The sequence below is a fragment of the Condylura cristata genome, unplaced genomic scaffold (assembly GCF_000260355.1).
Source record: "Condylura cristata isolate star-nosed mole 26May11 unplaced genomic scaffold, ConCri1.0 scaffold00004, whole genome shotgun sequence".
NCBI classification, from domain to species: domain Eukaryota; kingdom Metazoa; phylum Chordata; class Mammalia; order Eulipotyphla; family Talpidae; genus Condylura; species Condylura cristata.
Window position 1 is genome coordinate 36,544,184 of NW_004567105.1, and position 16,671 is coordinate 36,560,854.

Here is a 16,671-nt window from a genome sequence, read left to right on the forward strand (position 1 = left end):
AGGCCGAGCGGGCCCGCGCAGCCGCCCTCACACTCCGCCTGCCAGGGTCCCGAACCTCGCTTCCCCGCCCGACTCCCGGGTGTCCCGCCCCGCCTGCCGCTTCCAGTCCGGGTCCTGACTCCTGCTCCCGCACTTCTCCGGGGTTCCCGTCCAGTCCCTGTTCCCAGTTCCCCCTCCCTCTCCGTTCCTGGGGTCCAGACCCCCTTTCTTCCCGCACGCCCCGTGGGCCCTTCCCTTCCCGGGTTCTGACCCCCGCCCCCGGGGATCCCAACGCCCTCTCCTCGTGGGCGCGCCCCTCGCGGCCGCGCCCCGCCTCCTTCCCTAAGCGCACCTGTTGCCCACTTGCCCCAAAGCTGGCGGCATCCGCGCGGGGTCTGATGTTTGCCCTGACCGCGCCGACTGGGGAGCGGGGCTGGGAGTTGGCTTAACACTCAGATCTTACTTAACTCCGCTCTTCCCCAATCTTCGCCTTCGGGTGCGGGGAGGGGCGTCCTGCGCGGATGGGGCGCCCAGAGTTCCGCTTCGCGGAGACGCGCCCAACCGGGCAGGTTGGGGTCGTTCTCACCTCGCGCGGGGCTGGGACGCCCAGCCGGGATGTCCTGCCGCGCCTCTTCCCGCCTGGACCTGGATTTGGTGAACACAGCCTGGGAGCCCCATCTTTCCTCTCACTTGCGGTCTCACTTGCGGGAGTGCCCTGCCTCTAATCCAGAGGGCAGGGCGCGGGTCTCTGGCTGAGGCGCCGGAGGAAACACAAGCTATGGTGGTTCTTGGCTTCGCCCCCTGCCCCCCAAAGCTGTGCAAGACGTGCGCTTTTGGGGGGGGGGCGCTCTTCAGCCCCGGAGCCAAGGCTCTGCCCGATTGGCTGCGCACCTGCTTGTGAGGCCCCCCTCCCCCCTCCCAGCGCTGCGCGGCATTTTCCTCCCTTGGACTTGACGGGACTGCGCTGCTAGGCTTGGGGATTTCTGGGGGCGTTTGGAGTAAGGGCGAATCTGAGAAATAAAAAAGGAGCTTGAAAAGGCGAATTCTGGAGAGAAAGTTGAGAATTGTATTCGTACCTTCGAAAGAGAAGGAATGTCTCAGATTAGGGGCAAGTTAAAGGCAGGACCCGAGCCATTATTGGCAGAGAAGTACCTTTAGTAAATGGGTAAGGAAAGCCCTCGCAGCGTGAATCAGGAAGAAGAAGCCAGAGCTGAACTTGAGCTAGCTGCCAGGAGGCCAGATAGCTGCCCCTGCAGCCTCTGCCATCACCCAGGTCTAGGCACATTCGGCTTTACAAATGTGAAAATAGCAGGCAGCAGAGTCCATCGGACTGGGGGTGGCTCTTAGCACCCGGTTTTCTGGTGGATTTGCATCATATCCATTCCTTCCTTGCTCTGCCATGGCCTGTGTCAACCCAACTCATCTCAGACCAGTTTCCAGTGCGACTTCTCAAGTAGCTTATTAATATTTGAGATAATGCTTTGGATTGCAGTCTTTTCTCTAGGTATTGTAAGTACAAGATCAAAATACAAGGTCTCATGCTTTGTAGTTAGTTTAGGTGGGCAGAACTGGGGTTGGCATGCCCTTCTGTGATGTCCCTGTGGAAGGATAACCTGTGGGTTATCTGCTGGACACCTTTGGGGGACATCTTGCTTATCTCAGTCTTGGTGTCCCTCCCTACCCTCCCCCCACCCAGGGCAGATGTTTACCCATAGGAAGTGGGGACAGTTTCAGCAGGGTTCTGCCGGATTTGTCAAATACCATTTGGAAGAGAGGACAGCTCCTGCATGACAACTGTTCCAAAGGATAACATCTCAACCTTCATCTATCTTCTGTATCTAAGGCTTCTCTGCTCCCCTGTGTGTATTGCTTCTGTGGGAAAAATGTCTTTAGTTTTTCCCCAGGTGTTCAGGGTACAGACCCATTCCTTGTCTCAGGGCCCACTAGCACCAGCAGTAGGAGAGTGGGTGCCTTGCTTCATACCCTCCCCCCAAGGTACTCCTTCCTTTTTCACACACCTTTAGAGGGAAGCAGATGTTCTGGGTGCCCACCTTGGAGTGCATGCTTTTCCAAGCACCTCTAGGTGTCTATTTATTGTACTCTGAGAGAATGCCTATAAGGGGGGCTATTCATGTAGTCATGTTGTTGGTGTTCTGGGCTGAAGACCATGCCTGGTGGAGCGTGCTCTGCACTGGTGGGCACAGACTCATACCAGGTACCATTTCCTGTCATAAGTGCTGTGGAGAGACTGTCCTAGTGTGAGGATGTTGGATGTGTGGTAGGGTGACTGTCATCTGAAGAATGACAGTGGCCAGTGGCTGCTCTTGTGAGGAGGAGAGCAGGGGAGGCTCTGTGAGGGCCTTAGTTTGGCCCAGAGGGAATGATGTTGGGAGTGTGGGGGAGGGAGAAGAGGGGGAAGACCCCAAGCCCTTTTGTCCAGTAGGTTCTCATAAAATTAACCTGCTTAGGCAGGTCAATCCTCTGTTTCCAGAAAACATGTCCCATGTCATTATGACCAAGAATTCAGTAAGGAATGTCTTTTTCATTTCTTTCTTAGAATCAGAAATGTGTGTCCCTGGTCCAACATGGGGCTTGACACTGCCGCCTCTCTGAAACTTGGTGATCTCATTCACATATTCCACACATTTGTGGGAAAGCAGGAGGAGGACATGCCTGACTGTGGGGCTGGCTAGGTGGAATCGAGATTGGAAGAAAGCCGGAAGGTGGCCTGAAGTCTTAACATTGGCAAATGATTGCAAAAAGAGATTTAAATTGTGGTCAGCCATGTTGACGTCAAAGTGGTCTCTGGAACAGTGCTTGTAGTAGGAAGGCAATTTTGGCATAAAGACAATTTTGTATTTAGACACAATAAGTTTAAGTAGCAGGTTTGTGGGAATTGGTGCAGGTGGCTTCTGAAGGCCTCCATTGAGACTGCTTTCTAGTGAAACTTCTCATTTACAAATCTGGACTCCTTCATCAGTTTGCTCTCACTGATGTTCAGGGAGCAGGACTCATGTTGATTATGGGGACCCAGTACGTTCCAGGATTCTGGGTGATTCTTTGTGTCCCAGCTGCATCAGGATGAAACAAAACCAGATGTGACACACAGAGCTGGTCCAGTCCCTGCAGTACACAGAGGGCTACTGAGCAGGGGTGCTTCTTGGTCTGAGGGAGGTCCTGATGGAGGATCTGGAGGAGCATGGTTGCAGGAGAGGCCTTGGGCTAGCAGGAGAGGAGAGCAAGAGCTGGGGTTCACGAGAGAGATGGTTGAACATGTGAATGAGATCACAAAGTTTCAAAGGGGTGGCAGTGTCAAGCCCCATGTTGGACCAGGGACACAGGCCCTTGGTTGGATAGTGGGAATTGTGGGCTTTCTGAGCAGCATTTTGAGAGCATGGTCAAAGAAGCATATTGTTTTATTTATTCGTTTTCTAGTCAGGTTTTTTTGTTTTTGTTTTTTTGACAGCAGGTAATTTAGTAATCTCTCAGTCTCAGGGAGTTTCTCTGACTTCAAAAGTTTTTCTGTTATTTATCCAAATGCTCCCAAATGGATAACTGGATCAAGATATGGCCTGTATACACAGTGGAATACTATTCAGCCAGCAAAAACGATAAACTCATGCCATTCACAGCAACATGGATGGGCCTGGAAGGGGTGATGCTCAGTGAAATAAGTCAGTAGAAAGAAAAATATCAGATGGTTGCACTTATAGGCGGAATATAGGAAACCGAACAAGGGTTCAGGAAAAACAAACAGGCAACTATAAATCAGAGCTATTCAGTAAGGGAGGGGTGAGAGAGGGATCAAAACAGGGGAAGGAATGGGGTATTCCTAATGGCACAAGGGATTAGCCACAGCCACTGCAGCATGAATTCAATCCTCAGCCAGGGAGCTGACCCACGTGGTGCAGCAGATCTCTCCTGTCTTGCCTGTTGCTCCCCTCAGCAATGTATTTCAGTCAGTCTGCCTGTTCTGCTCCCCATTCTGTCTCTGGTGAATCCTCTTACCTCCCCACTACCTCCTGTATCCCTGGCCTATACCCCAGTTCTTGTATGCATTAAATCTTTTAAAAAAATGGGGGTGAAAAGCACGAGGGCCTGTGTATGGTGATGGTTCACAGGTTACTTAGTAGTAGGAATTTTACAGGGATTACACCTGAGAGGAGAAAGCAAACATTGTATAAAAATGAACAATGCTGGGGCCCTCCCTGGTGGTGCAGCGGGTTAAAGTGCAACACTAAGAATTGAAAGCCACTTCCTCATGAGTTCGATCCCTGCCTACCCCGGAGGTGACCACATGGCACTGCAGACCTCTCCTGACCCACCCACTGCTCCCCTCAGCAGTGCACTTTGTCGATCTGCCTGTTCTGCTCCCCACTCTGTCTCTGGTGAATCCTCTCACTGCCCCTGCACCTCTGGCCTTTACCCCAGTTCTGTATGCACAAATAAATAAATCTTTAAAAAAAAAAAGAACAATGCTACAAGATATATACAAATAAATTTTAAAAAATTAAAGGAAAATAGTTTTTATGTTATTTAGAGAATGTCACATTCAGTCACAGGCCCTGAGGGTTACTTGTTTATATGGCCAATTTGTCAGATGTCTCTTTGTGATTTCAGTCCTACAAGATCATCAACTTTGCCCCCAGTTTACTCCGGATCATAGTCTCCGACCATGTGGAGTTCCCTGTGCGTCAGGCCGGTGAGTTGCTGCTTTGTCCTTTGGAAGTGCCTTATAGGGAAAAGTAGAATTCCAGTTTTATTTGAAAATCTAAATATCTGTGATTTTTTAAAAAGCTAGGAAGCAAACATGAAGTATCTTGAACGGCTTACACACCCCCTATCAAAAGAGACCTGGAGTTAGAGCCTTAGATCTTTCTGTCTGGACCTTCTACCTGCCAGTTCCTTGCCTTGGCGCTTTTGCCCTCTTCCCCCGTAGCTTTCTCAATTCTTAGGACTTCATGGCCCCAATTTTTTTACGATTCCTGTTGGCCTGGTGGTTCTCACCCCATCTGCACTAGGGCAGAGGCATTGTTCTAGACAGACGCCCCATATCTGTCCTTGAGTAGGGGCAGTATTCTTCATCTTAGACAGGATGCTGGCCGGGTCGAGGCTCCACATGAGGCCTGTTTTCCGCGTCCTGCCTTTTCTTAGGCCTAGTGATCTGTCTCCTGAAAGGAGGTGACTAGAACTGGATGCCATGGCAACAGCAGCTGAAAGTGCACTCTAAGGGACTTATTATGGGAAACACACTCATTACAAATAAATGTGGGCAATACAGGAGAATGCAAAGAATCTTTGAACGTAAAAATCACCAAGTCCCTGTAGCTGTGAAGTGGCCTCCTTAACACTTGGGGAGTTTTAGCCTTCTCGGGTGCTCAGGCAGAACCGAGGAGCTCGGCGTGCTGATGAGAGGAATTTTACTTGAACATAACTCAGTGAAAAAGTAAGAAACCCCGAAGATTTGGGAAAGTTTTTATAACGCTGCATCTAATTTCCTGAAAGATCCTTTGTGGTTAAGAGAAGAAAAACCTATGGGCAAACACATTTGTAAGTTAAGTAAGGCTTATAAATCTTGACTTTCTGCTTTATGAGGGTTTATGTGCTTAGTGGCCTGTGTCAGAGGACAGTTCTGAGAACATTTTACTAAATGGAACCTAAGTTCAATGACCTACATTTTCCTGTATTTCAAAGTTCTTGTGAAATCTTTTAGAAATAATATTTTAAAAGATCTGAATTTTTTAGTTAACATTTTTCCATATGACTTATAAATCTACAGAAGCATAGAACTTAACAATATTTTAAAAGATCTTAGTTTTTTAATTAACATTTTCCCACAGAAGCATAGAACTTACATGTTAGAGTGCCTGTAACTTCATTCTCAAAGGTAGCTGCCATGGGTTTTGGCACGTGGCTCTTCAGTGCTTCCCTTTTTTCCGTAGGGTCTGTAAAAAATTAAAAAGGCACCCTATTCTACAATCCCCTCTGCCAATGTACTCATGGGGAGTTATTCATATCAGGGCTGACACAGATCTGTGCTTTATCCCAGTTGTCATTATTTCCTTGCGTAAAACGAGCATTGTTTATTTAAACAACTTTATTTTAAATTATTATTGATGAGCTTTTCATTCATTGACCCCACCCCCCTTTCAGTCATTAGTAGAAGCAATACCAAAATGCCCATCCTTGAAACCCTTGGATCCTCGTGGAAAGCTTTTAATAGAATAACTCATAAGAAATGGCAGTGCTCCATCAGTGGATGTTAACATTTGGAGCTTTGATTCTTACTTCCAAGTCGATTGTGCTTACTACTTGGTCAACAGTGCACTCAAATGCTGGGAATCCCCATTCTTCACCAACTCAGTATCACTTTGCTTCTTACTTATTTGGTTAGATTTTGATATAAAATGGAAGCAGAATTTAAAGGCATATTTTTCCCATTATAGTTGTTGTAGATGTCAAATCTGTTAGCCAAAAACCGAGTTTAGTTGGTGGTTGATCTTGTCTAATTTGTTAAGATAACTTTGTCTGACACCATTTTGTCATAGATCTGAAGTGCATGATGTAAAAAATCCTGTTATATGTAGTAACTTGTGTTTACACAGAAGAGTAATTAATAGGCTCTTTACAGATAATTACATTAAATTCCGTTTCCTTTTAACTAATTACAGATTTATTTTCGCATAAACAAATTAGTGTGCTGTGTTTGTGCCTGAATCATAAGTAGGTCTGTGGTTTACCACGTCTGTGTCTTTGCTATCTGGAGGTTATTTTTATTTTGAAGTTCAGTTCTATGAGGATTAAACAGTTTTGTGCATAATATGGCTTTTTTTTTTTTTCATCTTGGTGTGTGTGTGTAGAACTGGGGTGCAGGCCAGGGGCTAAGAGGATTCCCCAGGACAGAGTAGGGAGCAGACAAGGCAGATCTGTGAAATCTACTATTGAGGGAAGCAGCGCTGGTGAGACAGGAGAGGTCTGCTGAGCCACATAGGTCAGCTCTCTTTGGCCAGGGATCAACCTCAGGCTGTAGCAGTGATGGCATTGAGACTTAACCCTCAGACCACTAGGGAGGTCCTGATTTTTCTTTTTGCAAAGATTAATCTCCTGAAGTCAGTCTGAATCAATGACAATTTGGACTGTATTTCTAAATCATTTTTTCTTTTTAAGCAGCTTACGCCTTTTTATTGCCATCAGGTTACCTAATGTGACAAATGCTCCATCCAGGAGAAAAGAGAGGACTTATGAGTATATGGACTAAATTAAAAACAAGTGTGACAAAGCCCAAGCGTACTCTCTTGCCAGTCTTACCCTGACAAGTGGAAATCCTGGGGAGGATAGTCTTTTTCAGACCTTAGTGAATCAAAACTAATGAAGGAGGGGTTTCTAGGAAGTTGAGCTCTTGTTCCATTACATTTCCATTGTATTATAATAATTGTCAAACCTTCTGGCTTTTTCTGTGTTGTGATGCTTTTATCAGCCAATTTAGTCTTTGGTTAAAATTGAGTTGAAGGGGGAGGTCTGGGCGAGGGAAGGGAGGACAATTCCGACACTGCAGGTCATGTGTCTCCTCATCTTGAATGTATTGTATGTATAGTGTTGGGGTGTGGTGAGTAAGAGCTTCAGTGAGGGCTCAGCTCCTGATTCTCTTTCAAAACTCTATAGTCTGCTTAATAAGCCTTTTGTTAGACATTGAAACTGCTTTTAAAAAAAAAGGAACAAAATCACTGACTATGTATTTGGACAGAAAGAAATGATTTTAACAGTTTTCTAAAAATGTCTGGTGTCTGATGTCCTTTTCCCTATGATCTTCTCCAAGGTGCAAATACTTCAAAGGGGTTAAATAAAAATGACCAAAATCATGAAAAGGGGGGCCCTTTCCTGCCTCAGGTTGGGCATGGAGGGCTCTGCCTTGGGTGCCAGGTGTGAGCGGGCGGCCCTGCTGGGCATCCTCCCTCTCTCACTCAGCCGCCATCTACCTGAAGAACATGGTGACACAGTACTGGCCAGACCGCGAGCCTCCCCCAGGAGAAGTGATATTTCCATTCAACATTCATGAGAACGACCGCCAGCAAATCCGAGACAACATTGTGGAAGGGATCGTGCGGTCTCCAGACTTAGTGAGGTAAGACCTGCAGCCCTGCGTGGTGGGGCGGGAGGAGGGTTCCCGACACAGGATTGTCAGCCACCAAGCGGTTTGTTCCTAAGAGGCACTGTAATGAAGGTGGGTGCTCAGCAGACACTGCTCTACTTATTTGTCTTTGCATGTGTAATTCTTTGCCTCAAAATATTTGGGAAAAGATGCATTTGCTACACGGTACCTGTGGCCGTGTAAATCCTCACAGCCACAGTGCTGGGCTCATGCTACTGTCTGTTGACTTTGGCCTCCTGTTTTTCTTTTCCCCATGCAGGGAAATGGATTTCTAGCAGTTTTGACCTTTTACTTAGCTTTTTATTCATTTTTGCTGGCTGTGTGTGTTTTCAGTGGGGTCAGACAGACAGACAAGACAATTATAAACCCCTGGAGTGGTCTCCAGTTGGTCAGATCCAGACAGGAGCCAAATGGCCACTGCAGGACCTTCCTACAGTGAGGGACACGCCCTGGACCAGCATCCCCCCACCCCCACCCTGTCGTGGACCCCACAGGAGCCATGAATGTGTAGGTTGCTGGGGCCAACCAGACCACCACAGTAGAACCACACTTTGGGGTTAACAAATCCTCCTGTACATTAGCTAGTCATTCTCGTCCTTTCTAAGTGGATGAGGGGGTTGGTGCTGAGGTGGGGGAGGACACACTGCTGTGTCAGGACTGGTCTGGCTGCTCTCCAGTGGCAGATACAGGAGTGGGAGGAAAGGAAGCTGTGAGGCCAGGGAGAGCGAGAACTAAACTCAGTGTGGGGTGTCCTGGGATGCAGAGGAGCAGCAGTTGTGCCTATTAAAGAAAGTCCCGTTTTTCTTAGTGGCTGCCTGAACGCCAGCCTGGCACTGGCTTCCCCAAGGTGCCATTCCTGTGGAAGTTTGCTTCTTGGGAAGTGTGTCCACCTTTTGTGATAGTAAGTCTCTGGGAGCTGCGCTGCATTTGAAGGGTGCCCTGCACAGGCCACATTGACATTCACATTCTGCATGTGCTTCTTCCTCCACGGCCTTTGAAGCACAGGTGCCAGCTGGCCACTGGCTGGGTGCTGCTTGAGGTTTTGTCTCAAAGGGACGCCTCCTGCTGTTACACAGCCAAAGTTTTACTTTGACCATATTTAGGTTGATTGACTAATTGAAGTGGACCAGTACTGTATCTGTTTAATTTGTTCTCCCCTTAGAATTTGATCACCAAAATGCAAAGTGCAAAGTATAATAGTTGAGAAATTTTGCAAGACTGAGGTTGATTCACTATTTCTTTGGGGGGAGGGGTTTTTTTGTTTTTTTTTTTTTTTAGAAGAATGGGTATAGGCCAGAGGAGTGGGGAAGGGAGTATGAGGACTTAACCAGAGACAGAGTGAGGAACAGAACAGGAGGGAATTCCACTGAAATACACTGCTGTGAGGAGCAACAGGGAGACAGGAGAGGTCTGCTGTGCCGTGTGGGTCAGCTCCCTCGCTGGGGATGGAACTCAGGCCACAGTCGTTGGCCATACCTTGATAGTGCTGAGACAGTCGGTGTCTCTGTGCCACCTGGGAGGCCCAGTGTTTTTGTTGGAATGAACTTATTTGTAAGTCCTTTGTTTCCCCAAAAAACAAAGTTGTATCAAGAAAAAACAATTGAAAGTTTCACTCATTTCAGGAAGTCAGGATTCTGTGTTTTCAGTGAGCTGAGCTTTGAGGGCTGCTCTTCCATCCTGCCCCAGAGGTGGCTGGTGCCCACAGTCCTTGCTTGTGGCTGCCACCACTCAGGTTCTGGACTTTCCCTACCTTACAGGGTCCAGCTGACAATGTGCCTCCGTGCCATCATTAAGTACGACTTCCCTGGTCACTGGCCCGCCGTCGTGGACCGGATAGACCACTACCTGAGGTCCCAGAGCAGTGGGAGCTGGCTTGGAAGCTTGCTGTGTCTCTACCAGCTGGTGAAGACCTATGAGTAAGTGGCCCCGCTGGGCCCCCGGACCAACAGAGTACACAGAGTTGGTGCATGCTGGCTGCTCTGCAGGGTCCAGTGGTAGGGAAACGCGGGTCACACGTAGTTGGGCACGTCCACGCACACATGTGCCTCTTCAGTTTCTGTGGCCTGGATCCTCCAGGGGCCTCCCAGCTTCCCAAGCTCTCTCAGGCCTAACCATCGCTATCCTGGGAGCGCTGAGACAGAGGCACCCCGACATTTCTGGATGTCACACAGATGTGAGCTTGTTGTTAAAGCCAGACCTTTTTTGAACATGAGATTGAAAATGTTAGTTTCCTGGCAAGTGATGTTTTTTTTTGCCATGGAAGCTACCTTCCACGGGAGCTGTGGGACCCTGTATCTAACAAGAGGGTCCTGTGGGTACAGGGAAAGACCAGACGTTCCCTTTGTGAATGAAAGCAGAGTTGGTTCCACAGACTTCCCATTTGCTGCAGAATATTCTTTTTTTTTTTTTTTTTTTTTAAAAAGATTTCACTTATTTATGCATACAGAACTGGGGTATAGGCCACAGGTGCAGGGGTGATGAGAAGCTTCACCAGAGACAGAGTAGGGAGCAGGACAGGAGAGGTCTGCTATGCCATGTGGATCACCTCTGGGTCTGGGGATCGAACTCATGCTGAAGCAGCTGCAGCCAGCATGCAGTGCTGCACTTGAACCAGTTGTGCCACCAGGGAGGGCCAAAATTTATTTTTTTATGCATATAAAAACTGAGGTACAAGCCAGAGGTAGGGAGGGGTTGGCGAGAGTACTGTCCAAAGAGTGGGGAGTAGAACAGCCAGATATACTGACTTACACTATTGAGGGGAGTATTGGGTGAGACAGAAGAGATCTGCTACACCATGTGGTTCACCTACTTGGCCTGGGATTGAATTTGTGTTGCAGTGGCTGCCGATAGCCTCACAGCACAGAGACTTAACTTCTTGTGCCATGAGGTGGGCCCTGCTGCAGAATCTTTAGAGGACCTTTAGACCTGTTATAGTATTCTAAATAGTTTGTAAACTATTCACACCATTTTTTTAAAGATGTATTTATTATTTATGCATATAAGAACTGGGGTACAGGCCAGAATTGGGGGGCAGGGGTTGATTGGATCCCAGAGATAGCGTGAGAAGCAGAACAGGCAGATCCACTGAAGTACACTGCTGAGGGGAGCAGTGGGCAGGTGGGACAGGAGAGGTCTTTGCTGCGCTATGTACGTCAGCTCCCTGGATGGGGATTGAACTCATGCTGCAGCGGCTGGTGATAGTTTGATAGTGCTGAGACTTTATCCCCTGTGCCACTAGGGAAGCCCACAAACTCTAACAAACTGGCTTAATTTAGGGTAATATAAGAAGAATGGAGGAGAAGACATTATTGTGTAATAAGGATATTTAACTGACATGTCAACTTGTATTTTAGAAGAATTGTGTTATGAAAAATAATTTCTATACTAAAAAATCTATAGGAAAGTTGAATTCTTTAAATTTAGTTTCTTTCGGGCCCTCCCTGGTGGTGCAGCGGGTTAAAGCACAGCACTAAGAAGCTAAAGCCATATTCAGAATGAATTTGATACCCAGCCCCGGAGGTGACCACATGGCGTGGCAGACCTCTCCTGACCCGCCCGCTGCTCCCCTCACCAGTGTACTTCATCAGTCGGCCTGATTTGCTCCCTACTCTGTCTCTGGTGAATCTTCTCACCACCCCTGTACCTCTGCCTGTATCCCAGTTCCCAGTTCTGTATGCATAAATAAATAAATCTAAAAAAACAAACAAAAAACCCAGCCAGTCTCTTTCTAGGAAGATTTTAGGTATTTTGTGAAAATAGGGATCTGTGCTCAAAGTTTAATTTATTCTCTGTACTAAACAGTTGGAATGTTTTGTTTTGCTAGCTTTATCTGGCTTCCATGTTCTTTGGTGGGGAGAAGTGATTCCTCTTTCTGCCTTGCTTATGCAGATATAAGAAGGCAGAGGAGAGAGAACCCCTGGTGGCTGCCATGCAGATCTTCTTGCCCCGAGTGCAGCAGCGGGCTCTGCAGCTGCTCCCCGACCCCTCTCATTACTCAGTGCTGCTGCAGAAGCAGATCCTGAAGATCTTCTACGCCCTTGTCCAGGTCAGTCTCTGCTGCCCACGTAGACTGGTGTGCCAGTGGGCCTGGGTCACAGCAACGGCTCAGTGAACATCAATCATCATTAAGAAATGACTGCATATCCTCACATGTATTTCTGTTTTTTTTTTTTTTTAAGTCCTATTTATTTTTGTGTAGAACTGGGGTGTAGGCCAGAAGTGTTAGGGGTGAGAGGATTCACCAAGTGGGGAATAGAACAGGTAGATTTATTGAAATACAATATTGAGGGGAGTAATGGGTGAGACAGGAGAGGTCTGCTGTGCCATGTGTGTCAGCTGTCTGGTTGGGGATTGAACTGAGGCCATTTCAGTGGTAGTGCTGAGACATGACCCCTGCCCCTTGCGCCCAGACTTACACCCTTATGAGAGAGTAGGCCACAGAATCTCTCTGACTTGCCCAGTTGACGTGTATGGTGGGCTAAGTTTATAGTGTCCTCATGGTGTTTGCTCCATGTCTGAAAACACCCTCTGCCTCTCCAACTTGCCCCTCATTATTCTCACCTGGCCATACAGAAATCCTCCTGACCTCATGAACTGTTCCACCCTCTCTCACTTCTGAGCCTTTAAAATGCTCTCCTCTGCCTTGAGCATCTCTTCCCCTTATGCCCTGTTCAGCTTGTACTTGCCCTGAGACTCAGGCTACACGTCCTTTCCTCTGGGAAGGTGTCCCAGATACTCCTGCGCCCCTGTTTTATCCCTGCTGCAAGTAACTCCACACTGTGACCCACCCCTTCTTCCCATCCCCAAACTCCAGGGCAAGGTCTCTCATGGCTCTTGAGGGAGCTTGGCAGGTGGCAGGTTTGGAATTCAGGTGCAGGGGTGCTGTGCCTCTTCTTGCACCCTGCAGTGCAACAGAGCACTCACAGAAACAGCAGAGTCATTGAAAAGATTTCCATTGAGGTGACTAGAGTGAGTTCTTACACAGAAATAGGTTAATTCTGGGAGGTGAGGTCTACTAACTAACCTCACTGAGGGCATCACTTTCAGTATTTATATGGAATTATCACACATCTTAGACTTTCAAGGATTATCTGTCTAACAGAGTTCAATAAAATGGGGAAAGTGGTAAAGGAGCAAGTGGCTAATATTCCTTATCTATAATTTAATGTCAAATGAATGAGAATTTATTAATTTCTTTCATTAAAAAGAATAGCCCAGAGAAGCAATTCATAGCATGCACATTTCTAGGTTGTCTTTTATATTGATCATGGTCACAGCATCACAATCACCATTTTCACATCACCCAGTACCCGCTCCCTCTTCCCCCCCCAAGACGTCCTTCAGTCTCCCGAGGTAAAGGAAGCCAGGTCTACCTTGGAGGGGAGGATTGGTGCTAATGCTGTTCTTTTGTTTCCAGTATGCGTTGCCTCTTCAGCTGGTGAACAACCAAACCATGACTGCATGGATGGAGATCTTCCGGACCATCATTGACCGGACAGTCCCCCCGGTAAGACATCTGGTCCTCAGAAATGCCAGAGGGCCTGGGTTAGTTTTATTGGTTGTAGACGGACTCCTTGTCTCAGTCTGCTAAGAAGTGGCTACTTTGCTAGGAAGAGCTAGTAATAACACACTAATTTCTAGGAAGTCCAGATGAGCGACATTAATACAAAGTCACTCTATTCTGTACTATTAAAAATGATAAAAGCCATTTCAAAAAACTTGGTATTTATTCCTCTAGTTTTTTTTTTCTGCATCCAAAAACAACCCTATTATTTTTATTAGTGTGGTTCATGTAGGCACTGTTTTGAAAGTAATTTTTCATTTAAAATCTATTAAAAATATTTTTATGATAATGTTTACATACTTTGTCACTTTTGTTGTAGGTTTTATTTGCTACATGTTTAGGCTGTTTTTGGTTTTTAGTGTTTAAATTCTAAGGAGGTAGTTAAATTTTATGTGACTGCTTTCTTTGGATGGACTCCTGGAGGCGTTTGTGGCCTGGCTAGTCTTGCCAGGTGCTCTCCAGAAGTTTTGCTAACCCTTGCTCTTTGCTAAGTGGTGACTGAGAATATCTGTTTCCTAAATTCTAAGTTCAGCGGCTTGGTCGGTTTGACTCAGTGTGTTATTTTTATATGTAACTTTAAAGATGCTGTAGTTTATGGATTAAATTTGCTCAGATAGCTAGTTCAGTTACTCAGTTAAAATACCTCAAATAGGCCCTCCCTGGTGGCGCAGCGGGTTAAAGCACAGCACTAAGAAGCTAAAGGCACTTCTGCATGAGTTCGATTCCCGCCTGCCCTCGAGGTGACCACATGGAGCAGCAGACCTCTCCTGACCCGCCTGCTGCTCCCCACAGCAGTGTACTTCATGGATCTGCCTATTCTGCTCCCCACTCTGTCTCTGGTGAAGCCTCTCACCCTCCGCATCTCTGGCCTATACCCCAGTTCTGTATGAATAAATAAATAAATCTTTTTTTAAAAAAAAAAACACCTCAAATACTTTACCATTCAAGTTTTTCTTGAAATATGCTTTATTCTTTTCTTTGTCCATATTATGGGACAAAGCCTGTTGAGGTTTAATTTCATGCATAGCTCTACAGAACTTTTTGCACAGTTCTGTAAATGTTAACAAACACACACATGTCATATTGTCATCCAGATTGAGACATAGAAACCCCTGTCATCCCAGAGTTTCCACAGGAGATATGGTGTTTTATATGTTGGTTCCCACTTATTTGGATCTTCACTTACTATTTTTTATGGAAGAACTGGGGTATAGGCTAGAGGTATGGGTGGGTAAGAGGATTCCCCAGAAACAGAATGGGGAACAGAACAGGCAGATTGACTGATACACACTGCTGAGGGGAACAGTGGACCAGACAGGAGCGGTCTGCTGCACCCCATGTGGGTCAGCTCCCTGGCCAGGGTTCAAATTCAGGCCACAGTGGTGATAGCACTGAGATTCAATTCTTAGGCCACCAGGGAGGCCTTGGATTTTTTTTAAAGATACAAGATAATTGTGAAATATAGTGATACTTAGTTGAAATCAACTTTGTTTACTTCTACCTATGAATGAGCCATAAGACAAAAGCTTGCATGTGCATGGAAGCCTAAATTCATGTTTCACATTGTTAATAGAAATAGAAGAAGACCCAAAGAGATGGAAAGACATCCTCTGCTCATGGATGGGAAGGACTAACACTGTCAAAATTACCAAAACCAGTTTGCAGATCAATGCTATTCCAATTAAAATTTCAATGACATTCTTCAAAGAAATAGAACAAGTACTAATTAAATTCATATGGAGCCACAAAAAACCCTGGATAGCCATAGCAGTCCTAACTAAAAAGAAGGGAAATGGAGGTATCACACTCTCAGGTGTCAACTATACTACAAAGCCTCAATCATCAAAACTGCAAAGTACTGCAACAAAAACAAACACACAAACCAATGGAATAAAATAGAAAACCCAGAAGTAAACCCATAGACTTATGGACAACTAATATTTGACAAAGGAGTAAAGAATATGGAATAGAACAAAGAAAGTTTGTTCAATAAATGGTGCTGGGAAACTGGGCTACTACATGCAAAAGAATAAAGCTAGCCTACCACCTCACACCATGCACAAAAAACAACTCACAATGGATCAAAGAACTAGACATAAGACTTGAAACCATAAAATATGTAGAAGAAAATATAGGCAAAACACTACATGACATATACCTCAGTAACATTTTTAAAGACTTATCACCCAAAGCAAAGATAGTGAAGATAAACAGTAGGGACTGCATCAAATTAAAGAGCTTTTGTATAGCAAAAGAGACGACAACCAAAACAAGGAGACACCTCTCTGATTGGGAGAAAAATTTTGTACACAATACTAGTAATGAACTAATCACAAAGTTCTACAAAGAGCTGACAAAACTCAACAAAAACAAAGTAAACACCCCAGTCAGAAAATGGGCAGAAGTGTTAAAAAGACTTCTCCAAAGAAAATGCGAATGGCCAACAGGCATATGAAAAAAAGTTCAATGTTACTACTAATCAGGGAAATGCAAATCAAACTTACAATGAGTTGCAATCTAACACCATTGAGAATAGCACAAAAAACTAGCAACAACAAATGTTGACAAGGATGTGGGGAAAGAAGAATTCTCCCACACTGTTGGTGGGAATGCAAATTGGTCCAACCACTATGGAAAGCTGTGAGGAAGTTCCTCAGATTGCTAAAAATGGATCTCCTATATCGCCCAGCAATTCTACTTCTGGGTGTCTACCCAAAGAAAATGCAAAAACATTAATTCAAAAGAGCACCTACAGCCCTGTGTTTATTGCAATGCTATTTACATAGGTAAGCTATGGAAACAATCCAAGTGCCCAAAAATAGATGACTGGATCAAGAAGACGTGGTACATATACACAATGGAATATTACTCAAAAATCAAAAAGGACAAACTCATGCCTTTTGCAGCAAAATGGATGGAGCTGGAAGGAATCATGCTTAGTGAAGTAAGCCAGAAAGAAAGAGAGGAATGCCGATGGCTT

General features: G+C 45.9%; 1 protein-coding gene across 3 annotated transcripts in view; it reads left to right on the forward strand.

Moving 5' to 3' along the window:
- The window catches only part of IPO8 (importin 8), a 52,020-nt gene that overhangs the window by 462 nt on the left and 34,887 nt on the right, over positions 1-16,671 (forward strand). For 2 of the 3 annotated variants that reach the window (XM_004675937.2, XM_012720501.1), the window contains exons 2-6: positions 4,600-4,681; positions 7,945-8,101; positions 9,886-10,044; positions 12,017-12,173; positions 13,545-13,634. In XM_004675937.2, coding sequence (XP_004675994.1) covers positions 4,600-4,681; positions 7,945-8,101; positions 9,886-10,044; positions 12,017-12,173; positions 13,545-13,634 — 645 coding nt within the window. The remainder of the gene's footprint in view (positions 1-4,599; positions 4,682-7,944; positions 8,102-9,885; positions 10,045-12,016; positions 12,174-13,544; positions 13,635-16,671) is intronic. The other variant, XM_012720502.1, reaches the window with a different exon arrangement.